We start from the raw sequence: 25,874 nt of genomic DNA, 5'->3' as shown, positions 1-25,874 counted from the left end.
GACTTGAAATGCATCCTGTCCACCTGTGGTAAATTCAATTGATTGGACATGATTTGGAAAGGCACACACCTGTCTATATAAGGTCCCACAGTTGACAGTGCATGTCAGAGCAGAAACCAAGCCATGAGCACGAAGGAATTGTCCATAGAGCTCCGAGCCAGGATTGTGTTGAGGCACAGATCTGGATAAGGGTACCAAAAACTTTCTGCAGCATTGAAGGTCCCCAAGAACACAATGGCCTCCATCATTCTAAAATGGAAGAAGTTTGGAACCACCAAGACTCTTCCTAAAGCTGGCTGCCCGGCCAAACTGAGCAATTGGAGGAGAAGGGCCTTGGTCAGGGAGGTTACCAAGGCGATGGTCACGCTGACAGACCTCTAGAGTTCCTCTGTGGAGATGGGAGAACCTTCCAGAAGGACAACCATCTTTGCAGCACTCCACCAATCAGGCCTTTATGGATATAGAATAACTATCTTCAAAGGAATGACTCGGGACATCGGTTGTGAGATGAAAGCTTATTTTTAGTAATAATACTTGTACACGTTACATTTTACCAACTTTATATTGTACAAAACATTAAAACAAAGTTCTAGCTTTGCCAGGAAAGCCAGGAAAATCACTGGCAAGTTCTCGTTTTTTTCTTCCCTGTCACAAGGCATTCTGGTACTTGCAGTCAATAGCGTAATCGAATACAACAGATATGTACAGTGGGACGAAAAAGTATGTGAACCCTTTAGAATTATCTGGATTTCTGAATAAATTGGTCATAAAATTTGATCTGATCCTCTAAGTCACAACACTAGACAGTCTGCTTAAATCAATAACACAAACAATTATCATTTTTCATGTCTTTATTGAACACACCGTGTAAACATTCACAGTGCAGGTTGGAAAAAGTATGTGAACCCTTGGATTTAAAAACAGCTTAACCCTCCATTGGCAGCAATAACCTCAATCAAACGTTTTCTGTAGTTGCAGATCAGACCTGCACAACAGTCAGGAGGAATATTGGACCATTCCTCTTTCCAAAACTGTTTCTGTTAGACAATATTCTTGGAATGTCTGGTGTGAACTGCTCAAGGTCATGCCACAGCATCTCAATCGGGTTGAGGTCAGGACTCTGACTGGGCCACTCCAGAAGGCGTATTTTTTTCTGTTGAAGCCATTCTGTTGTTGATTTACTTCTGTCTTTTGGGTTGTTGTCTGGTTGCATCACCTAACTTCTGTTGAGCTTCAATTGGCAGACAGATAGCCTTACATTCTCCTGCAAAATGTCTCGATAAACTTGGGAATTCATTTTTTCATCGATGATAGCAAGCTGTCTAGGCCCTGAGGCAGCAAAGCAGCCCCAAACCATGATGCTCCCTCTACCATTGTTTACAGTTGGGATGAGGTTTTGATGTTGCTGTGCTGTGCCTTTTTTTCTCCACACATAAAGTCGTGTGTGCCTTCCAAACGACTCAACTTTAGTTTCATCTGTCCACAGAATATTTCTCCATTTATAGACAATTTGTCTTACCGTGGACTGACTTTTAGAGATACTTTTGTAACTCTTTCCAGCTGTATGCAAGGCAACAATTCTTAAATCTCAGGTCTTCTGAGATCTCTTTTGTTCGAGGCATGGTTTACATCAGGCAATGCTTTTTGTGAATAGCACACTCAGATTGTGAGTTTTTTTTTTTTTTAATGGGGCAGGGCAGCTCTAACCAAAATCTCCAATCTTGTCTCATTGATTTGACTCCGGGTTAGCTGACTCCTGACTCCAATTAGCTTTTGGAGAAGTCATTAGCCTAGGGGTTCACATACTTTTCCCAACCTACACTGTGAATGTTTAAATGAAGTACGTTCATCTCTAGGAGACAGAACGCGTCTCCTTCCTGAGTGGTATGACGGCTGCGTGGTCCCATGGTGTTTATACTTGGGTACTATTATTTGTACAGATGAACGTGGTACCTTTAGACATTTGGAAATTACTCCCAAGGATGAACCAGACTTGTGGAGGTCTACAATATATTTTCTGAGGTCTTGGCTGATTTCTTTTGTTTTTCCCATGATGTCAAGCAAAGAGGCACTGAGTTTGAAGGTAGGCCTTGAAATACATCCACAGGCACACCTCCAATTGACTCAAATGATGTCAATTAGCCTATCATGACATTCTGGAATTTTCCAAGCTGTTTAAAGGCACAGTCAAGTTAGTGTATGTAAACTTCTGACCCACTGGAATTGTGATACAGTGAATAAGCAAAATAATCTGTCTGTAAACAATTGTTGGAAAAATGACTTGTGTCATGCACAAAGTAGATGTCCTAACCGACTTTCCAAAACTATAGTTTGTTAACAAGAAATTTGTGGAGTGGTTGAAAAATTAGTTTTAATGACTCCAACCTAAGTGTATGTAAACTTCCGACTTCAACTGTAGTTGTCTTGGAATTCTGGCATTTCTCGTTTCCATGGCAATTCCACATGGTATCGTTCATCTTTGAAGGTGGTTGTTCTCTCGAACATCTGTAGAGCCTCCTTTCCTCTGGGTTCTATGTTTTCCATGTCAAGCCTTGGCAACACTTGACATGGATACTGGTCCCTGCACCGACCATCCAAAGATGCCCTCTAAAGCAACCAGCGTCTGTCAGTCGCTCCACTCAGCCTGATACTATCTGCCAGTAGTAGTCTGCTCATATCAGGACAGAGTTCAGGATCTTTGTTATCTTCTCGAAAGTCTGCGAGCTGCAGTCCCTTTCTATTGAGCTCATGTTGAATCTGCTCACCAGGAACCTTCATCACAGCTGTGCACACTTGTGGGGCTTCAATTGCCTCTATCTCTATTCTCTGCTGTTTGTCCCAGACATTCTCCAAGATGACTTTCACTGTGTTGCGTTGGGACGTTGCTGGAGCAGAGGAGCCAAACGTGTGAAGAGTGAGTGCCTCTTGTCTGATTACTGGTAGCTTCAAACCCTTCACAAGGTTTTCATGTACAAAGCTTCTCTGACTGCCTCCATCTAGTAAGCAACAAGCTATCTTCCTGCCCGGTGGGCCTTCTACCCATGCCTTTGCCTTTTGTAGCAACACAGTGTTCTGTCCGTCTGGTTGTCTTCACAGAATGGGGAATAACTGAGGAAACAACAGCATCTGCAGAAACAGTAGGGGGTTGCACCTCACTCCTCTTACCGGTACACACAGCAATGTGATGTCTGCTTCCATATGTTGCACATGACACTCTGACTTTAAAGAATTTTGCTATGTGTTTCTTTCCTAAACATACAAAGCATATTTCCATTTCCTTTAGTTTCTCTTTGCGTGCAGCAATATTGTGATCTGGGCAGTTTTCTGATTTATGGTCTGCACCGTCACAGAATACAGTTTTGTTCCTTCTGGCTGGCTGTGTGCAGTGCCACAGCAGAAGGCATGTTGGGTCTTTGTTTTAATTTCATCGGAGGAGCATGACTTGTTCCATGGTTTGCTCTCTTTCTGTTGGTTGCATGATCTTAGCACTACAAATGACATCCCCCTGCTCTGAACCTACTTCTGTAGGAAACTGACCATCTCAGACACTTTCCATTCATCATCTACTCCCCTCTGACGACTATAGTCAAGAGCTATCTCCTCTGCAATCATCTGTAGTAAGATTGGGCATAGTAGCCTTCTGTAGGTTTCTGACACTACACTCAGTGATTCCAAGCTCCTAATCTGAATTTCACATTCATCGTATGCATTTGTAAGAGGATTTCTTAACGGGAGTGAGATTCAGCAGCTTTGACATGTGAGCACTAAATCACAAGATCCTTCCTTCCAAATCTGCTCTTGAGCAGAGCGATTGCATCATCATAGTAACTGTCTGTTAACATCAGTCCTGCTACTGCCTTTGCAGCTGGTCCAGTGAGGAGTTCAGGTAGGTAAACTTCTCTTTACTGCACAGTGAATCATTGTTGTGAATAGCAGTCTCATACTGGCTCCAAAACTCCTGCCACATACTGACATCTCCATAGAATTTCTCAATCAACTTCGGTAGCCTTAGTGATTGTCTCTGTGTTCTGTTTTGAGTTAGCATCACTCACCCGTCCTGGTAGTGGATCGAGGTCCTGTTTTAAAAATATATATATTACTCGTTGTGCACGACTCTTCAGCATGATAACGCACTCGTTGTAATCCCCCGTGCATGCAATCTCCGCCTCCAATACGTCCGACGGAGTTAACTGTTCAATTTCACGACCAAGTTCAACAAGCGGTCCTCCTCAGCTGACAGCAATTCCAACAATGTACTGAAGTGATAGGTATCCGGAGTTTACTGGGTTATTTCCACGTCAATCTGATTCAAAATCCGTGTTGTGGCACCTCGGATGGTACCCCGCTTTCGTCTCATTCTTTCTGCTCCATACCGACGTTCCTCCTCAGCCATTTCAGCCACTTCATTCCTCGGATCTTCGTCGCAGCTCATACCCCCGGGTTTTGGCACCAAAAATATAGAACAACTATATTCGAAGTAATGACTTGGGACGTCAGTTGTGAGATGAATGCTTCTTTTTAGTAATAATACTTGTTCATGTTACATTTTACCACTTTTACCAGGATAATGACTTGTCACTTGTACACAACTGGCGCGTTCTCTTATCTTTAGATACAGCGCAATGAATTAACTGTAAACATTAACTCTGTAACCCATTAAAGTTATAACAATGGTAGAGTGGCCAGACGGAAGCCACTCCTCAGTAAAAAGGCACATGACAGCCCACTTGGAGTTTGCCAAAAGGCACCTAAAGGACTCAGACCATGAGAAACAAGATTCTCTGGTCTGATGAAACCAAGATTGAACTCTTTGGCCTGAATGCCAAGTGTCTCGTCTGGAAGAAACCTGGCACCATCCCTACGGTGAAGCACAGTGTTGGCAGCATCATGCTGTGGGGATGTTTTTCAGCGGCAAGGACTGGGAGACTAGGCAGGATCGAGGGAAAGATGAAAGGAGCTAAGTACAGAGCGATCCTTGATGAAAACCTGCTCTAGAGCGCTCAGGACCTCAGACTGGGGCAAAGGTTCACCTTCCAACAGGACAACGACCCAAAGCACACAGCCAACAAAATGCAGGAGTGGCTTCTGGACAAGTCTCTGATTCTCCTTGAGGGGCTCAGCCAGAGCCTGGACTTAAACCCTATCAAACATCTCTGGAGAGACCTGAAAATAGCTGTTCAGCGATGCTCCCCATCCAACCTGACAGTGCTTGAGAGGATCTGCAGAGAAGAATGGGAGAAACTACCCAAATACAGGTGTGTAATGTCATACCCATGAAGACTCGAGGCTATAATCGCTGCCAAAGGTGCTTCAACAAAGTACTGAATCTGGCGCTAGCTGCGCCACCAGAGACTCTGGGTTCGCGCCCAGGCTCTGTCGCAGCCGGCCGCGACCGGGAGGTCCGTGGGGCGACGCACAATTGGCCTAGCGTCGTCCGGGTTAGGAAGGGTTTGGCTGGTAGGGATATCCTTGTCTCATCGCGCACCAGCGGCTCCTGTGGCGGGCCGGGCGCAGTGCGCGCTGTGACGACCCTCCCACTCTGTCTGCCGTATTCTTTCTTTGTTCTTGTTTCCTTATTAGGATGCCGGTGGGTGGAGTTGGGAGGGTCGTCAGCTACATGGGAAACACCTGGGCCCGGTGTCTCCCAGGATAAATACACCACTTCCCCATTCATGAGAGACTCTCTCCAGTCAGACACAGACAGATTTTGGTTGTGGCTATTTGGTTTGTTTGTATTGGCACCCTTCAACACCCCTACTTATCCCATGTATACACGCAACCACTCACCTACACTACTGACTACTGACTACACACACACCATTGTTAATTGTATTTACTTTACCTTAGTTAATAAATATAGTTTGTTATTCCTTATCTCCATGTGGTCTCCCTTTTGTTACGGGCTTTGAGCCGGTTCGTGACAGCGCTAACCAAGGGAGCCGGGTGCACGGTGTGTCCTCCGACACATTGGTGCGGCTGGCTTCCGGGTTGTGTTTCGGAGGACGCATGGCTTTCGACCTTCGTCTCTCCCGAGCCCGTACGGGGGTTGTAGCGATGAGACAAGATAGTAATTACAAGTAATTGGATACCATGAAAATTGGGGAGAAAAGGGGGTAAAAAAAAAAAGGACTGAGTCTGAAAACATATGTAAATCTGTTCCAGAAACCTGTTTTTGCTTTGTCATTATGGGGTAGTGTGTGTAGATTGAGAAAAAAAAAAAAAAGGTATTACATGTTTTTTAAGGACGTAACGTAACAAAATGTTGAAAGAGTCAAGGGGTCTGAATACTTTCCGAATGCACTGGTATATACACAAAAGTATGTGGACTCCAATGTTCCCTACATTTCTTTGGGCATATTTCAGGTCTGCTGAGCACAAACTTGAACATTGTGAAAATTCTGTGCATGTAGCAAGCTCTCGCTTTGATCTCAAAACAAGCACATCTACTCACGACCGCTCATGCTGTAAACATAGTCCAGTTCAAAGTAAATGGCATAGATCCATATATGGCAATGGTTTATTTGCATATAGGCCTACTGCAGCTCTGATTGTTTATGCTGCACCGGTCTGTGTAGAGTACGGGCTGAGTCGTGTGTGTCAATCCAAAATAATCCCAGATGGAATAGAATCCCACTCCGATGCGTTCTGCTACAACAAAATATCTTGCATAGTTGGTTTTGTTTCGGTATGTTGCATTGAAAGTGGCTAATATTGCATTGATTTTGTCACAATTGCCACAGTAAAGGGAAACGTTGATTGTGTTAACAGGGAAAACTCTAGAACAGTGGTGACCAACCTGTGAGTCAAGATCCCTTTCCGAGTCAAAATGCAAGCTGCGATGTAAAAAAAATGATCTGGCCAGTACATGATTTAGAAAACATAAGCCTATGCAACATTAACCAATTAAAAACAGTACTGTAGCCATGAGGTTTGTGCAGTAAGCTATAGGCTTTGCTTGAATTGCCCTGCCAATGCATTGTTGTTGGGGTCATTTCTTAAAATATATATTTCAAAATTTGAGGTAGGCTATATGATCACACCGTTAATAGATCTGCTGTTGTATTACTTGTGAGGCACAGCTGAGTGAGCATACAGACTTAGGGTCCGCCTCTCAACATCCATTCGTTTTCCCTTTCCTCCACTGATACTGACCAAAAAGGGGCACTGTCTTTCAGCTGATTTCAGCTAATCTAAGCCATCCAATTGGCCAGCGGTAGGCCTATAGTGCACTTGATTTTCTCTCTGTGCCCGCCGGAAAGGCAGAGTTTGTACCTTCAGACACATGAAATTGTTAAAAATGGCACCAGTTCGGCTACCTAAGTACTGTTATTGTGAAGTGGAAAAGTCTAGGAGCAACAACGGCTCAGCCGCGAAGAGGTAGGCCACACAAGCTCACAGAACGGGACCGCCGAGTGCTGAAGGGCATAGCGCTAACTACCGAGTTCCAAACTGCCTCTGGAAGCAACGTCAGCACAATACCTGTTTTTTGGGAGCTTCACGAAATGGGTTTCCATGGCCGAGCAGCCGCACACAAGCCTAAAATAACCATGCGCAATGCCAAGCATCGGATGGAGTGGTGTAAAGCTCGCCGCCATTGGACTCTGGAGCAGTGAAAATGCGTTTTCTGGAGTGATGAATCATGCTTCACCATCTGGCAGTCCGACAGATGAATCTGGGTTTGCCGGATGCCAGGAAAACGCTACCTGCCCCAATGCATAGTGCCAACTGTAAAGTTTGGTGGAGGACGGATAATGGTTTGGGGCTGTTTTTCATAGTTTAGCCTAGCCCCATTAGTTCCAGTGAAGGGAAATCTTAACGCTACAGCATACAATAGCATACAATGACAATTCTAGACGATTCTGTGCTTCCAACTTTGTGGCAACAGTTTGGGGAAGGCCCTTTCCTGTTTCAGCATGACAATGCCCCCATGCACAAAGCGAGTTCCATACAGAAATGGTTTGTTGAGATCGGTGTGAAAGAACTTGACTGGCATGCACAGAGCCCTGACCTCAACCCCATCGAACACCTTTGGGATGAATTGGAATGCCGACTGCGAGCCAAGCCTAATCGCCCAACATTCGACGAGCAGGTGTTCACATACTTTTGGTCACTTAGTGTACCCCAGTGATGCTTGCAAGAACTGAACCCACCTTGAGCTTCCAGTTTGCGTAGAAGTTTGGCGTCAGTGGCGCCTGGGAAGTCGGCCTCGCCAACGTTAGGAAGTCGACCCTTACTGCGCCTGGACCTGGGGCCCTCGTCACCTCTCCTCTGGTGCTCAGGCTTAGGGGGATGCCCACGCCTCCCCTCCATGGCCAGGATACGAGGAATCACCTCATCCTCGGTCAACAAGCTCCACTGCAATCCCTTATAGGAGAGGAGAGCGTTTGGACAGCCAATTAGAGCATTCCATTTACTTACACTGCGGTATGACTATACTTGATACCGTATAAACAAACATCCCTCATGACAAAAAATATGAACGTTAAGCTTAAATACATATATCTATGTAATTGCTGCCTTTAAGTATGAATCAATTAGACATCACTTGTTGTTAAATGTAGAAAAACACATGTCAAAAAAAATTCTATGTACTAAAAGTGCGCCATCTTAAAATAGCGTTTTAAGGGGAGTGAACTATCCCTTTAACTATATGTGCCTGGCTTTTATATTACAATAAAGCGATAATATTACATTCACAGGAAAAGTTAACAAATGATATACAGTACTTTAGGCTACGGATGACTGCTCTGTGGGAGGGAGAAAATGGTCAATAAAGAGAGGACAGTCACCTGGGGTCCTTCTCTGGCTTCATAGAAGTCACCAACCCTTATTTTTGCACTGAAGCTAAAATGATCGCGTGTGATGTCACTTATTCCATTTCTGGACACATACTACAAAGAAGAACATAAATGAGGCCTTGGTGAGACAAAAGATCAGCGTTAAGGCAAAGATTAAGTTAATAACAGAAACCTTATTGGTTTGGGTGTAAATGATGTCTTTCTTGATCAAAATCTGGAGACAATGCAACAAAAAAAACTAAATCATTAACATTAGCTTTAAATCTATTAGGATTCGTACGAGAGAGATGTAGGAGAGAGGATGCTAACGCTAGTGACCTGGGAGGTATGACCTTACCTTCATCACGTCGGGGTACTGCCGGAGCTTCTTCCCACACGGGGCGTAGTACGCCACATCGCCCTGCAGACGGCCCGCCACATTACAGATACGAGTCTCTCTCTGCCACCTAGGATGGAGGGAGGTTACAAGTGATTCACGTACAGGAGCACAATCCCATTCACACTAATCGGTCAGCGCGACACAGTGCAGTACCGATATATGCCAGTCATGTATCATTTTGTAATGTTTCAAGCAGTCAAAGTAGAGGGACTATACAAGTGCATTATAAATTGTACTGGATATCAAGGTACATGGGTGGAAACTAAGTTGTTTTGTGCTACCTTCTTACACCGTCTTTATTCTTTTACACAACACTTAGTCAGCTAGAATTGTTACATGCTCTTCTCCTAGCTGCCAATCCTTCAGCAGACAGCTAGAGCCTGATGTTGGCGAGGGCAGCTATCTAAACGAGCTGTTTACAGCTGTGTCTTCTGTACTGAGTGGCCTGGCTGCCCTGTGAGCCCGGTAGGACTCCAGCGGTAATCAGACTCTCCTGGGATGGACAGCTGCCAAGAGGAACACCGCCCCACACGACACTTCTCTCAGTGCATCTGGACAGCCGCCATCTAACAGAAACGGCGTGAGGATTCCGGCCCAAACGGCACCCTATTCCCTACATGGCACACTAACCCATGGGGCTCTGGTCAAAAGTAGTGCACTATACAGGGAAAACGGTGGCATTTACGACATAGCCTGGGTCTTAAGCAGAGCAGGGGACTGATATAAGGCTTGTTGCCTTGCTTTCCTCTTTGAACCTGCTGATGAGAAACATCCGTGGGAGATGAAAGACACCCTGATCTAAGTGCAGTGTCGCTGGGTTTGTGGTGGGTGGTGGGACGGAGCTGGAGCTGCTAATGTTGCGTGTCTGTGTTGAGACTGGATGTGGTTAACCCCTGACCATCACTGCTGCAGCGCCTCATTTCCTGGCCACTCGGCTTACTGTCAGGCCTGGGCTTTGGAGGGGCCCACTGAGGGAAGGCAGGATGGATGGTGGGTGGTAGGGAGGGATAGAGAAAAGACGGGATGAAGGATAGAGGGAAAGAGAGGGACGGAGGGAGAGAAAGGGGAAAGTTTGAGGAAGGGAGAGTTTAGGGGAGGAGGGATAGCAGGAAGGATAGAGGGATAGCGGGAGTTAAGGATGAAGGGAGGGATAGCGGGAGTTAAGGATGAAGGGAGGGATAGCGGGAGGGAAGGATGAAGGGAGGGATAGCGGGAGGGAAGGATGAAGGGAGGGATAGCGGGAGTTAAGGATGAAGGGAGGGATAGCGGGAGGGAAGGATGAAGGGAGGGATAGCGGGAGGGAAGGAAGGAGCGATGTTGTGTTGTTTACTCTTTTTTCGTCTAGCCACTCTGTTGTTGACGATGTATCATCACCGCTCTGGAAAAAGGAACCTCACTGATTGGGATGTATACACTATGATTTGGCTCCTTTAAGACCCATTAAGTCAGTTATACCACCCATGTTGTTTGAGGGACAGAGGAAAATCGCCACACCATCATATTATAGTACTGTTCTTTTTTTCATGAGATGCACTATGCATTATGTGGGTTGAATGCTGTAACACAGAATAAAACAATTAATAAAGGTCCCATTGTGGTAGTGACTGCACATTACTGCTTATCACTTAGTACCCATCATTTATTCACATTACTTGAATAAAATATTTATTTTATGACTATTATTTCATTCCAAGTCATCTCATCAGAGCTGCTGCCTATGCTGTCTGACAATCACTATTTTAGTAGTTCTTCAAATTAAATAAGACATACTTTTATGACTGCAGAATACCAACTATCAATCACTTAGATCATGTATTTTCAGACTCGAAGCAATTGCTGTCTATCCCTCTCGATTTTGCTCGTGCTCTTCACACAGATCGGACAAGTTTAAGTGGGCGCACAATGGATTACGGTCATTGTAGTTAGTTGAGCACAGAACACGTGGTAATTATGTAAAATATTGGCCTGTTGGAAACTACAATTCCCTACTACATCACACAGTTCAGGCGTGATCTGATTTATCTCTACAGAAGCTGCACAAATCGAGCTCACAGAAAAAACACAGAACGAAATGGAATTCAAATAATTGAACCGAAGTCGGTCAATTAGTTGTAAAAAAATAAAAAAATGACATTTCGGTTAATCGCTCAGCACTAACAGTGGGTGACCAGTGACATTCTGAGTGGTGTATGTATGTATATACGGTGTATATCTTACCCAAACTCTAGAGGTGTCCGCAGCTTCCTCTCATCCGTCACTCTCCTTCTCTTCCCTGTTCCTGGGAGAAAGAGGGGACTCTTTACAACGGTCTGACAGATCTACTGTGACCTGAGCAAATGCAGAAACCTTGTCGTGTTGGCCAGAGGTGCCCTTACTCTAAAATAAGAAACACCTACGTCAATTCAGTGGCCTAGGGGAAAACAATGGCTTGAAAACTACACCCACCAGACAGGGTACCTTTAAGAATATTTCAGCCTGACAGGTGTTTTATTCAAAGAAACAGGCAAAACCATAGGGTCCTTTTAACCACTGTTGCTTTTAGAAATGACACATCAACGCAGGGTTAGAATGCAGTACATTGTTAAATCGACCATGTCAAAGCCAATATCAAGGAATAGAGCTAAGAATGATTATATGGGACAATAAAAAGATTCCAACATGCAGCTATTAGGAAAAAGAGACTCAGGCTGCAGTAATCATGGAGGTCTGAGCCAGCCAAGTGCTTCAGCTGCTAAACGGTTAAACATGTGCCAGCCAGGGTAATCAAAAGACTCAAAAGGGCCTGTTCTGGTTCATCAAAACAATGCCACAAACACTATGACCAGAGACGTCATTTTGCATTGGGAGAAAAAAAAAAACATGTGTTGTTTCCCCTGGACTGGGTGATCTGACTAAGCATATGGAAGACGGCGATAACAGTCTGGACTCCAAGGCCCACGACCAAATAGCACTATATAGGGAATAGGATGCCATTTGGGACGCAGGCCATGAGAGTAGTGCACTGGTTTGAGCAGGGCTCTCCAACCCTGTTCCTGGAGAGATACCGTTCTGTAAGATTTTCGCTCCAACCCTAATCTAACGCACCTGATTCTAATAATTAGCTGGTTGATAAGTTGCATCAGGTTAGTTACAACTGGGGTTGGAGAGCCACGGGTTAGAGAGCAAAGATGAGCTGAGAGTTCCATTGGTACCTGGTGGAGTAGAGCAGAGAGTATATGAGGAAGAGGGGGTGCTGTGGTAGGCCAAGGCCCCAGAGCTGGTCACCATGGCTGGGGTGGGCAGGCCACCGGATGCCTTGATGACCTGGAGGTTGAGAGGGGAGCAGCTGGCTGAGAGGCTGGAGGAGGTGGTGTCGAGTAGAGAAGAGGAGCCTTTGGCATGCTTCAGAGGGGTCCTATCTGCCTCCGTGTCCGTAGTGGTCTCGTCGCGGTCCTTCACGTCGTCTGAGTCGCTCTCCAGATTACTCTCAGACTCTGCAGGGGACACCAGTGGGAGTGGAGGACTTGATAAGTCATTCTCCAATTAACATTCAGTTCACATTCAAACACACTGATAATCACAGGCCTCTTGAAGGAACCTCTTTAAAGTATCTGCTGAATCTGTACCTAAAGTGGCGCTGAAGCACTTAAACCAGACGTAAGAGCTGTTTCAGAAGTGCATCACATTAATGTGCTGAACTGACTAACCTGATAGGCTGTCATCAGAATCCTCCTCCTCGTCGTCGTCGTCATCATGTTCATCATCGGAGTCGGAGTCGTCAGAGTCCTTGCTGCTGGGGATGTCAGACTCTGTGCCCCGGAACAGCTCCACCTGGGACTGCACCAGGTGGGTCTGGGAGATACCTTTCCCTGTGTGGAGAGCCTTTTGCTGGGCCTTGCTCTTCCCAGCTCTGTGGGCCAGGCCCGGTGAGGTAGAGGCCCAGCCTAGGGCTCCAGAGCTGTGCTCCTTATGCCCAGTGCTCAGGTTGACAGGCATAGGGAAGGGTGGGCTGGTGGCAGCCAGGAGAGGATTGTTGATGGTGCTCCTGTTCTGACTGCTGCTGCGAGGCTTGTTGATGAGGGCCAGGGGGGAATCCTGCACCTTGCTGTGGATCACCCCTTTGGGGTGGGCGCCAAGGAGGGAGGAGGCCAGGAACAGGTTGGAGTGGTTGGTGTGTGGAGAAGGGAGCCTGTGACTGCTCGGGGTCTCTGGAGACAGTTTGGGCGGTGCTAATGAGGAGGACGATGAGGCGGCCATTTTCTTTTTCTTCGGGCTCTTGAACAGATCCTGACGCATCACTGGCAGAGGGAAGGCCTGTTTGAAGTGCTCCTGGGAGACGAAGGGCTTAAGGAGAGAAGGAAGAGGGGAAGAAGAGAATGGAAGTAATTATACGAGCTGTCAGTCATTTGCATTACTGCAGATTGTGAAAGGAAAACGTAATAAGGAATGCACTTGTAATTGCTCAGTGAGAATGAAAATGAGGAAGCGGGTCTCTCCCATTAAAGTATATTAAAACAAGTCGGTGTCGAACACGGTATACAAAGAATAAAAAGCTGTTCGGCACAATCCTTGCCAATTTTTTCTGTTTCGTGCCGTATTCTAGGCTTAGCAATCAACTTTATTTTTTGAGATACCTCAAACTCCAGCAGTACTCAAATCCCGTTCCAAAGGTCTTGTTATAGATTGACCTGCTATCACCACTGTTCAGATTAACAATAATAATTTAATCCTTGGAAAAATACAGATTTTTTTCCCCTTTTGATAACAATGGGATAGCAACGGGCTTCCTAAAGCATTACTGAGTTAATTTCGTGTCAGCTTTTGTGAAGTATTTCCAATAAAGCTAACTAACTGCATTGTCACTTTAGGTCGTGTACAGGGAGAGCAGACATGAAACGCAATCAAACTGCTGATAACAGTGCTTAGACGTTTCATTTTCTGTAGAGAGGAAGCTGACCTTTTCAAATCTGCAAATCAGAAACAATGATAGTCAAGAAGAAATGGGAGATACTAAATATCCATATACACGAAATTCTCTGTAAAAAATAAAAAGGACGTTATCAATATTACTTTGGCGAAAGACTTCAATCGAATAGTCTTATTTTATTAAGTGGAAAACAGACCATTACACACATGTACAAAACAATGAAAAGGCAAATAATTTGCATAACAGCAAGACTCACCTGTTTCAATTTAAAGTTGTTGACGTGTAACAAGGTTTCATCCAGGAAGTTTCGGCTTCCCGACTTCATACTGTCAGACAAGGTGAGGGGTTTGGGGGAGCCCGTCCGAGATTTGGGGTTGTGTGAGGGCGAAAGGGTGGGTGGTTTGGGGGACGAAGACAGAGAGAGAGGCTTGGGTGAGGAGGAGAGAGACAAGGGCTTCGGAGAGGAGCTTGGGAGATGAAGAGAGAGAGTTTGGTTTAGGTGAAGAAGAAAGAGAAAAGGGTTTGGGTGAGGAAGAGAGAGAGAGGTGCCTGGTGGGTTGAGGAGACGATGAGGCCTCCCTGCGTGGTTTGACCAGAGCCAAGGGTTTAGTACTGGCCAGCCCCGTAGCCTGGATCACACTGGTGTGCTGCTTGAGTTCTTCCTCCCTGTTCCTGGAGCTCTGGAAGACTAGGGATGTGGACTGGGACAGCACTGGGGGCTGGGGTGAGGGTTGGAGCGGGTAGCGGAGGAAATGGAGAAAGGCCTCATCTGGATGTTTCTGAAGCAGACCACTCCGGCTGTCCCGAGCGTTCTCGCCTTCAGCAGCGTGGGGTCTCTTCTTGCTGCCGGCAGTGCTCCGTGTCAGGCTCTGAGAGAGAGAGAGAAGAGGAGGAGGGGGAGGACAGTTCCATGTCAGCTCAGACTCAACCCAGCCCACAACGGCAGCCCTGACGAGCAACGCGGTCAGGCCCCCAGCGTGCCACCCACCAGCAGAGCTACCCTTGACATTTAACTGAGATTAACAGTAATAGAGAGCGTCACAGTGCGCTTGGAACAAAGCAGAAAGTATAACATTTTCGAAAGACAAACCATACAGACATGTCATGTTGAAATAGTGTATGCATGAGTCCAGATATGGCTACCGAGTTCTAACAATCCAACAAGGATAGTTCGACTGGACAAGCGCCTGAAGTCTGAAGCACACCTTAATCGTCCTCTTTACACGGCTCTCCTTCTCCGAGTCAGAATCGTCGCTGTCGTTGCTCTGATCGTCATCGTCATCCTCCTCGTCTAGGTCGTCTGAGTCACTGCTGTTCACCCCGTCGCTGGAGATATCCGAGGAAGAACCTGATTCGCTGTCACTGTTGCTGGACGCCTCCACTGGTTTCTTGCTGAGTTTCTATAACAGAGAACAGTGATGGAGTCATTCCAGTCAATACGGTAACTGAATACCATTGCAAACAGCACACATCTCAGATGTCAATGTTTGTCTAGATCGCATCCGCCCTTGTGGGACACTAACGTTGCCAGATATGTTTACCACAAACTAGTCCTTTTTGGACTTGTTTTTCCTGGGTAAGCCCTATTATTAGTTGCCAGAACCTACTAACCTTCTCTTTAGTTTTCTGAACGCTCTTCTCCTTCACTTGGGTCACATGCTGGTGGCTTTTGCGGCTTCTGACGCTTCCGTTGGTGGCTTTCTGTTTCTCCGTGTTCCCCTGTGTTGAGAACGTAGTGGCGGTTGTGCTGAAGCTGCTCCCAGACACCGTGGAGATCCTGCTGCCATTCACAGCTCCGTTCACTCCTTTGACCATGAGGAAACAGACACCAAAACTACGAATCAGGAACAACCACTTTTGCACAGTGATTATGAAGAGGAAAATAAGCTGGAAGACAGGAGAGTTCTCTAAAATGATGACTTATCAGAAATTGCCAAAGCACTTACCAATAGGAAAAATCTAATTACATTAGCAAAAGGATCTCCAGGTTAACATATTCACTGGTGAGACACCCGGCACCTGCTTACAAACTGATTTATGCATTAACATGGTCTTCCTATTGCCTCCAGGGTCAATTAAACATATTTGATATTGTACCTGTGCCCATAAGGACATCATTCTCTTTTATGCAGAAAAGTTCCTTGCTTCATTAAATTGTTTGCAGAGTAGGGGAAACATCTGGCAAGAGAGAGAGAGAGTGTGTGTGTGTGTGTGTGTGTGTGTGTGTGTGTGTGTGTGTGTGTGTGTGTGTGTGTGTGTGTGTGTGTGTGTGTGTGTGTGTGTGTGTGTCTCTGCCTACCTTTGGCTGTGGCTCGTCCGTTCTTGCTGGGGGTGCGGGCCTGGAAGGGGCTGAGGTCGTGGCTCTGCTGGAGTTGGGGTAGGAACATGGGCGGGAGCCCCAGGAGATGGGGAAAGAAGGCTGCAGCTCCCCGCCCCTGAGCCTCAGCTGCCCGCCACCATTCTTGGGTGTAGAGGGAGAGGAGATAGAACGCATGAGAATCCATGCCAGACTGATTTCACTGTTATTCGAGTTGTGTTTAATGCATCTCAGTGATGACACACTGTTTCAGACAGCCAGGGTGTACAGCTGTTCAACCTTTCCGTTTCTCTTTGAACAGATCTCAGCAGATGACCAGTGCATTCCACAGACTCACTGATTTCAGACCATTTAATTGTAAACATGTTGAGAATTGTAAATCCCAGAGGATACATGTGGCTCCACATTTGAGCCTCATACATGCTGGATATTTCACAGCTGCAAAAACAGTCTCGCAGGAACTTTCTCTCTTTCCCTTTAAAAAGGCAAAAGCAATTCAAAATGGAGCCCTTCGTGCTTGATGAAGTTGAAAACGACATACTCCTTGTTATGAACATCACAACGTCTAAAAAGGTACATTTCATATTCACAAGCTCTGGAAACTGTATACAGTTCCTGGTTGCAAACCAACACCATTTTCCTCTGAGTGTGACATTAAAAAAAATATGCAACAAAACATTTAGCTTGAAAAGTGTGATAGGTCCAATGTTTTCTCAGAGGTCAAGGTGGTGGTGTGAACCATCCCAATCTATAAACGTCATGTCCTGAATGCTGCCTATTGAACTGATGGACGATACCATAAAGGTGATGCATGCTAGCTTGGCTCTCTCCATGGGAGTTGGCTGGGTCTAATAACCACACATTCGGGGGAACTCTCGGAAGGCAGAATGAACAAATCAAATGAGTGTGTCCCAAACGGACAACCTATTCCCTTTATAGTGCACTACTTTTGACCAAAGCCCTATGGACCCTGGGCAAAAGTAGTACATTATGGTCTGCTCAAAAGTAGCGCACTATATAGGGAATAGGGTGCCCATCTGTTATTCACTGTGAGATACTGATACATTTAGAGTTTGTACTATTCATTACTAGACATAAACTAATGATAGTGCATATATTTTAGAATGGATTCTAGTCAAGGCTCTCCTACCTGGAAAAGCTGCCATACCTGGAAAGGCACCTAGCTGGGAGTGAGCAGCCAAGGCAGCAGACATCCCCAGGGAGCCCAGGCCTCCAAACTCTGAGCGCCCTGAGCTGGTAGTGTACAGACCAAATGCTGGGTGGTTGACGATGGGAAAGGCACTTGAGACCGTAGACATGTTGAAATGTTGATCGCCTGCCGCCCGGAACAAGTGTCCTGGAAAAGGGAGGAGGAAAACGACATAATGAAGCAGCTGTATGAATTTAGTTACATAAACCATGTAGCTAAAATACCACAGCTAAATAATTCATCCGTATGACTGTTAATGTTTAATATCGCAATAAAGTGTCCTTAAGGATCTGTTACAACATCCTCTGGATGGGAAGAGATCATGTTTTATGCATTATCAATAAAGACGCTGGTTAGTGGGTGTAAAGGAAAAAGACTCCCACGGATTCGGCTTGATCTGTTCAAACATGCTTTTGCAAATATGAGACATGGTTGTGAGAGGCTGTTGGGATTGTATTCAGAGGGAGATCATTATGCATGTTTAAAGCGCCTGGTGCTGTTGCTCGTGTTTGAATACGATTATAAAATTGCAATATCAACAAAATGGCCTCATTAACATTTTTGCATAATCATTTTCCTAAATAAAAGTAAAACTGAATTTGGTTAGGTGGGGGGATACAAGATATTTACAAGGATGTTAATTTCATGTTTTGTTTTTTTCCTGTATGTTGGAATTTGTGCAGGACATTTGAACAGCTGATAATGCAATCCCAAGATTCCTCCTCTTGCACCTGATAGATGCAACTAACAGATCACTCCTGGTTCACCACTACCGGTACTCTCTGAAGGCTGACAAAATAGAGATATTGTAGGCAATGTTCCCTCTCATTTTTTGGGGCGCTGAGCGGAAACTTGAACATTATGTGAATTTTGTGCAACTTCCGGGATGCGTTTACAGTGAACACTGAGGCTGTACCCTTATAGTTTCAGACAGTAGACACGCGGGACTATTTGATCATAATGTAGGCCTACCAACAAAACCAGTGGAGCAAATCCCATAACATTTTCACATGGAAATAGCTTTTTCTATGATATAGCCTACAGTAGCCTATATGTGGTGTTCAATACAGGCCTACACTGCATGAGACTTTTAAAAACGTATTTACATTATGAAGGGCTTGACATTAATGCATGATTTGTTACTTGGTCTGTAACACCATGGGCTAGTTGACTGTAAATGGCATTGTATTGTATGATGCAAGAAAGCACATTACAAAATAAAATGCATTATTATTACTACCATACAGAGAATTAAGACACTGTAGGCTACCCCTTTTTAGAATAACTATGTTCAAAGTAATGACTCGGGACGTCAGGTTTGATATGAAAGCTTCTTTTAGTACTTGTAATACTTGTTCACGTTACATTAACAACTTCAGATTCTACAGAACAATGAATAATGAGTTGCTAGCGAAAAGCACTTGTCACTTGCACATAACTGGCGCGTTCTCTCTCTACTTCCTGTCGCAAGGCATTCTGGAACTTTCAGTCAAAAGCGTAATTCAATACTAACCAATACAACAAAATATGTATGTAGTTCTCTCAATCTCCAACACACAAATTATAATACAATTACATATGTATATAACTGTAAAGAAAATATCTTTAGATACAGCTCGATGGATTAACTTAAAAATTACCTCTGTAACCCATTAAAGTTACAACACCCCTCTGCCTACTGGCTTATTTGTCAAAAGACTCCAGCCACCCTAGTCATAGACCCTAGTCACTGTTCTCTCTGCTACCGCACGGCAAGTGGTACCGGAGCGCTAAGTCTAGGTCCAAGAGGCTTCTAAACAGCTTCTACCCCCAAGCCATAAGACTCCTGAACATCTAATCAAATGGCTACCCGGACTATTTGCATTGCCTGCCCCCCCTTTACGCTGCGGCTACTCTGTTATTATCTATGCATAGTCACTTTACCTACATGTACATATTACCTCAATTACCTTCACTAACTGTGCCCCCGCACCGGTACCCCCTGTATAAAGCCTCGCTATTGTTATTTTACTGCTGCTCTTTAATTATTTGTTACTTTCATTTTTATTTTCTTCTTTTTTTTGTTGGTTAAGGGCTTGTAATTAAGAATTTTTCTGTAATGTCTACACCTGTTGTATTCGTGCATGTGAAAAATATATTTTGTTTTAAATTTGATTTATTTGCATATTCAAACCGGTCTCAAAATACAACACTGCCCCTTTAATTTAGACAATTACCTGACTGGCTTTTCAAAGACAGCTCTTGTAGGAAGCAGTAACTCCCCATTGCTGAACTATACTTATCTATAACTGGGCTAATAACTCGCTAACTGCGCACTGATCTGAAAAGCAGATTCACACTCGCGGGTGATTGAATGACCGCTCCAATAGAATTCTACTCCGTTGCGCTCTGGCTAAAACAAAATCACAGACTCAATCTTACAAAATTAGATTTGTTTTGTTGCATTGAAAAGGGGCTGATATAATGTTGATTCGATCACAGATCACAGTAGTGCAAACTAATGGGACGACCTCGGTGAAGAACAATCTCGTGTGTCTGCGCAGCATGGAATTTATTCTGCGCCGCAGTCCTGGAGGAAGTGTGCGGTTTAGAGGGATTTTTTTATTTTTTTTTATTTAACTAGGCAAGTCAGTTAAGAACAAATTCTTATTTACAATGACGGCCTACCCCGGCCAAACCCAGGTGACTATGGGACTCCCAATCACGGCCGGATGTGATACAGCCTGGATTCGAACCAGGGAGGGCCGTGTCCGAATACCATACTAGCGTACTAAATTGTATGCAAACAAATTATGTTTTATAGTATGAATGATTTTTTTGTTATTTTTATGAATTGTTATTTTTGGGGGATTAATTGACACATGAACAAACTTTACAATAATTCACTGTGGTAATTCCATGATAATTCTTCTTCCGGTGTTCTCTGCATTGCGCATCGCATATAGGGCGAAAAAAATATTCAAGCTAAAAATCAATACATAATAGTAAATAATAAGGTTTCCCAAACTGTAATTAGTATTTCCCTATTAGTATTTCCTTAGTATTTCCCTAGTATGTGAAATATACTAGGTACTCTGAATGAATCATCTGATGCGCATTGGTGTCGAATTCCCCATTCGTTCATTCTGGTACATCAAGTCAATTTGATTATCAGCTGTTGTCAAACACGTGAGTTTATGAATTCTTGTAGATCAAATGCTGAAATGAGTATGCAGTTTAAGTATGTAGTACACTAGTATGGGTATTTAGACACAACTATTGTTTCTCTCTGATCACTACTTCCCAGGACTCCTGGGAAATCAGTGGCAATTGTTACTGAATGGATCATCTCGGTTAACCCAGAACTATAACCTTGTGAATGTTAACCTATTTAAAGGTCTTACTCACATCGGCTACAGAGAGAGTGATCTCACAGTAGTCTGGAACAGCTGGTGTACTCATGCATAGTTCAGTGTTGCTATCCTCATCTGTGGAAGCGAAGCAGTTTAAGCAACACCTTCACCCAATCCTGATAAGTCCAACTAACCAGTGACAAAAACCCAAGTCCCGGAACTAATAATGCTCGTTATCTCATGCATCCTATAGCATGCCGACAGATCTACAGTACTAGTTATATTTAGATAGTCTGTCCACAAGAGATTGAGTGGACTGTCCTAGGTAAATAAAACAATTTAATTATTTTAATATTCACAACAGTCTATGTCCGTGTTGGCAAGACGAGCCCTGCATGTTGTCCTCTCTCACAGTCAGATAGACTAGAGTACTGAAGGACCATATTTAATGGAAACTCAATTAGCAGCACAGACTTGCACAGAAGCTTGCACCTGCTGTTCTAACATGTGCCAGCCAGGTGATTGGCATAATTCAAAAAGATGACTGAACACATTTCCTCATAACATTACCAAATCCCCCAAATAAATGAAACTGTCAATTTACGTTCTAAAATCTAATTTCAAGTCAATTTATAATGTTTATAAGGAACATTTATGGTCTGGGTTTGTGACTGGTCTATAAACCCACCCTGTGCACTAGCTCTCCAAGCAGCTTGCTTACAATTTACAGCATGTGATTTCAGCTTTCCCAATATATATATTTTTTTTTAAACAAACCAAACACTTTTTATACAAGAATGCAAATAAACAAAATGATAATGTCAGGTCTAGATTATCTGCATGTAATTCCTATAATTCCCTGACATCTTGGTATTGTTAGAGAGAAACTGATGTAGGCCTAAATTATGTGGAGATAAGTTAGTTAGGCTTACACAAGTTTGCCACGAAAATAAAATATGGAGTTTCATGCTTGTCAGTTCAAATCAACTAACATATACTTTTTAATTGCATCTGTGACAGCAAAAGATCTATCAATTACTTATCTTATCATCCATTTCACTTCCATATAAAAAGGAGCACTTTTCATTTCAGATTTCAATCAAGTCCTTTCGGTTGAACAATGTATGAGCTTAAAGACAATTTTCCAATCCATAATCGATTCAAAGCACTGTGAAATTAAAGTTATTTCCCCCATTTCAACCTAAAAAGGTTAGTAATATCCAAAGCCGATTGAGAATTAGTATCTGAAAATTGCATTATAAAATGCTTTCGCAAACATGAAAAGTACTGCGTGAGACAAGTATAATTTCATGAATTAATACCACAAGTAAAGCATGCGAGTGTAATTAAAAATCACTTAGAGCGTAACCAACACAGGAGATGTAATATCTTTACTTTGCTTTCCACCAGCGGGGATGAGAAATCTCTTAAAATAACCAAATTTGTTTTATTCTCATAACCGCAATGTGACTTCAGAGGTGCTGTGCTTTCTGCCTTTGATTCCAGCTCTCCGTCCAAAATAGCTGGAGAAATCTCTGAGCACGTTTGGTTGGTGTGTAGGGGGATAAAAAATTTATAATGTACGAGCAAAATGTCTAATGGCTTCTTTAATGTAACAGCATTAATTAATATTTTTTTGTTTTTCTTATCATGAAAGAATAGGGAGAAAAAACACAAATCACAGTTGATAAATGTGCATGTTATTTTCTGGTCAGGGTAATCTGACAGCTTATGCATCACCGCTGCTCGCCACATAATAGCTTCGGACACAATTAGCATTCAGAGAAAACAGAGGATGTTCGAGGCAGCGGAGGCCACAGCACTCTCCATTTGGCTGACAGACCTGTCAAATCACAACGGGCTAAACTGGTGCTAAAGGTTGTCACGAAACATCAGAGCAGGTGCGCGACGTCTTACACATAGAGGATTTTTCCTTGCTGGTGTCGATTAATGCTAAAGCTTTTTAATTTCTCCACAAACTGTCAGGAAATAAAGTGTGAGAAGACGGTGGTTTCTTTATCTTACTGATCCCTCATAATTAACACTCAAGAACGCTCTTTCTTGTTTAATTTGCAGTTGGAGAATAATGAAATATGATGAGTTAGAGGGGAATATAGCCCATGTATTCGCATGTAACGTGATTCATCTGTGCATGTGGGTGTGTGTGTGTGTGTGTGTGTGTGTGTGTGTGTGTGTGTGTGTGTGTGTGTGTGTGTGTGTTTACGTACCACAGGTGGTGAGAGGGGAGCCCAGGGCGGCGTGGCTGGGGGTGACGCTGCACTTAGAGGAGGGTGTCTTGGCCGAGGCAGGGGCAGGTGAGGAGCCGACGGAGGAGACAGCAGACGTGGTGATATGCAGGGAGGACGGGGCTGACGATGGGGAGGCCAGCCGCTCTCCAGACTCCATATCTGTCAAACACAATCCAATCAACACACTTACAAAAGGCAGGGGAAGAAAAGAGGTGGAAAAAACCCAAAGACTCCCCCCCTCCCCACTGAGCCTCACCCCCTCTCACATGTTAATTACCCCCTCAACAATATCTCCGGTTAGCTAAGGCCACTGGCCAGAGAATCTCCTAAACAAACCCACAGAGAGCTTTCACTGAGGCAACAGGGAAAATAAGGAGAAGTATTTGATCACATATTATGGACACACACACACACAGAGACAGACAAAAGACCCTCTTGGGTATACAGGAGTGCTTTATATAAGATGTAAAACTGGTGCCACTCAAGACTTGCATCACTAATGATAATATTAACGCTTTAACGTGGACAGTTTTCACAGGAATCATTGAAATCATTCCCAGCTTGCAACGCAGCAGATGTTCCTCTTAAATGTACAGTTAAAAACACTAATGGTGCCTCGATGGGTAGATTTGCAGAGAGCTATCACTAAGCCATCTCTTGACACAGACCACAGTAGCTCTGCCCATCATCCAAATGAAGACATAGACAGGCCGATTCTGTAGTAGTCTTTCATGATTTCATCACCCCCTATATCTCCCAGCTTTTCCAGGATTTATGCCACTTCCCTTTGTTGTTTCACAAAAGACCACATCTGAAAAGCCCCTTTAACAAGTGTTTAACAGCCCTGGCATCTTTGTTATTGTATCATTAGACATAAACTATTTCTAAATCTCCCCGGTGACTGTCCTCTGCAGCGGAGGCAGCTAGGCCTGCTGGTGATTACATCTGGGAGACAAAGCTATCCTCTGAATATTAAGTAACGTCCCTCCTCGCCACCGACAACACTTACGAGACGACGCAAATGACATGAAAGCTGCAGCCGTGTGCCACTGGAAAGGCCATGCTGCAGTGTGTGTGTGTAGGTGTCCATAGTTGAATGGACAAACCCTTCTAATTTACACTTAATAATTACAACAGTACTCTTTAAAAAGCTATCACCATAAAGAAACAATCCAGCCTAATCTTTACGGGAGGATCATTTATTCTCAATTGCATGAAGATTGAACGAACCAACAAATATAGCCTAGATTTCATATAAAAGGTAGGCTAAATAACCCAAATCAAATATGAAATGATCCTACATTAGATACGAGATTAGATTTAAATGGAAGTCAAGTCTGACTCACACATTTCACACACACACTTTAGGCTTTCCTTGATGTCTGCCCACTTCTCTATTCTATTGTGAAATGTTGCAGAAATGATTTCCTCTTGGGCAATTCATTTCTGCTGCACAAGACAACGGACGTGTCTCTCTGGAGCCTCTCTCTGTCGATAACAGAAAAACGGTCTACAGAAATAATCAGAAAAATGTTCCCTTAAAAACAATCCCTCAAACCCCATTACTTACTAAACGTACATTTGAGGAAATTGAAAACGAAACATGACTGAGACGACGACAAAGACGATAATTACAAAAATAAAAAATCAAGCATTTTCTAGACTTAAGAGGCCAATCCTGCCTTATTGATCAGAAATTAGCACTGGGTTTAGCTTGATTTTATAGGTTATTATAGGCATGGCACAGTGGCGCTGGTATTCCAGGTGCTATAGAACCTCCATGTGAGCAAGGAAATGACGTTGACTTTGGAGTGTGCATGTGCAACTCATCTTGAGCCCCTGACGGCATGCCAAACGCAGCAGCACACACAATGCACACATTCCTAACAGCAGGCTGCAGATCCCGTAGAAGCCATGCTAATGTACAGGAGAGGATTTAGAGGAGAAATGGATCTGCCTAAAATCAGTCACGTTCTGCAGATATCACCCTTCCCACAATGCAGCTGCATGCCTGGAGTGCATGTCATGCCGCAAACAACAAGATATGCCCCTTCCTTCAGACAATTTGATGTGCTTATAAAAACAGACATCTTTTTCTTAATGAAAACAAGGTGCAAATCCCACACACCTCCAAATGCCACTGATCACTGAAATGCCATGAGCTCATTAGGCCTGTTGGTTACGGTGGAAAATACCATGTCTGTGCTCCCTGCAACTGTGTGTATGTGTGTGTGTGTGTGTGTGTGTGTATAGCCAAGTTGGTCGGTGTGTATCCGTGTTGGTGTGTGTGTGTGTGTAAGCCTTGCCCTCCTGGTGTAGCCAGGTTGGTCAGTGTGTGTCGGTTCGGTGTGTGTGTGTGTGTCATCGGTCTTATTATCCGCCAACCCAGCATAACAGATGGCTGATGCTAAACAGTGATAATCCCACAACAGAGTCATCAGCATGGATCAGCAGTATTCAGACTGCCGACGGACACAACGTCTTCTCCAGCTAATGGAAGGTGCAGGGCTGCTAGAGATCTCGAGGAAGCGTATAATACAGAATGCCTTGACCCCATTCAAAGTCAGCTAGAGAGCTGCTGCATGCTACCGCACTACACTACTAGCCTCTCACCATGCACTCGGTGTGCGTCTCAAGTGGCACCCTATTCCCTATGTAGAGCACTACTTTTGACCAGGGCCCT

The 25,874-nt window shown here is 44.2% G+C and overlaps 1 protein-coding gene across 1 annotated transcript in view; it reads right to left on the bottom strand.

The window, feature by feature from the left end:
- Positions 1-25,874, bottom strand: part of LOC139546928 (bromodomain adjacent to zinc finger domain protein 2B-like) — a 92,115-nt gene that overhangs the window by 17,369 nt on the left and 48,872 nt on the right. Inside the window, 13 exon segments of the mRNA XM_071355894.1 lie at positions 8,151-8,364; positions 8,790-8,891; positions 9,136-9,244; positions 11,395-11,455; positions 12,369-12,650; positions 12,864-13,500; positions 14,340-14,550; positions 14,552-14,952; positions 15,289-15,483; positions 15,695-15,888; positions 16,383-16,544; positions 17,551-17,757; positions 23,171-23,350. Of these exon segments, the coding sequence (XP_071211995.1) occupies positions 8,151-8,364; positions 8,790-8,891; positions 9,136-9,244; positions 11,395-11,455; positions 12,369-12,650; positions 12,864-13,500; positions 14,340-14,550; positions 14,552-14,952; positions 15,289-15,483; positions 15,695-15,888; positions 16,383-16,544; positions 17,551-17,757; positions 23,171-23,348 (2,953 nt within the window). The 5' untranslated portion in view covers positions 23,349-23,350.

Source organism: Salvelinus alpinus, chromosome 20 (assembly GCF_045679555.1).
Source record: "Salvelinus alpinus chromosome 20, SLU_Salpinus.1, whole genome shotgun sequence".
Taxonomy (NCBI): domain Eukaryota; kingdom Metazoa; phylum Chordata; class Actinopteri; order Salmoniformes; family Salmonidae; genus Salvelinus; species Salvelinus alpinus.
This window is presented reverse-complemented; position numbering and strand designations above follow the sequence as displayed.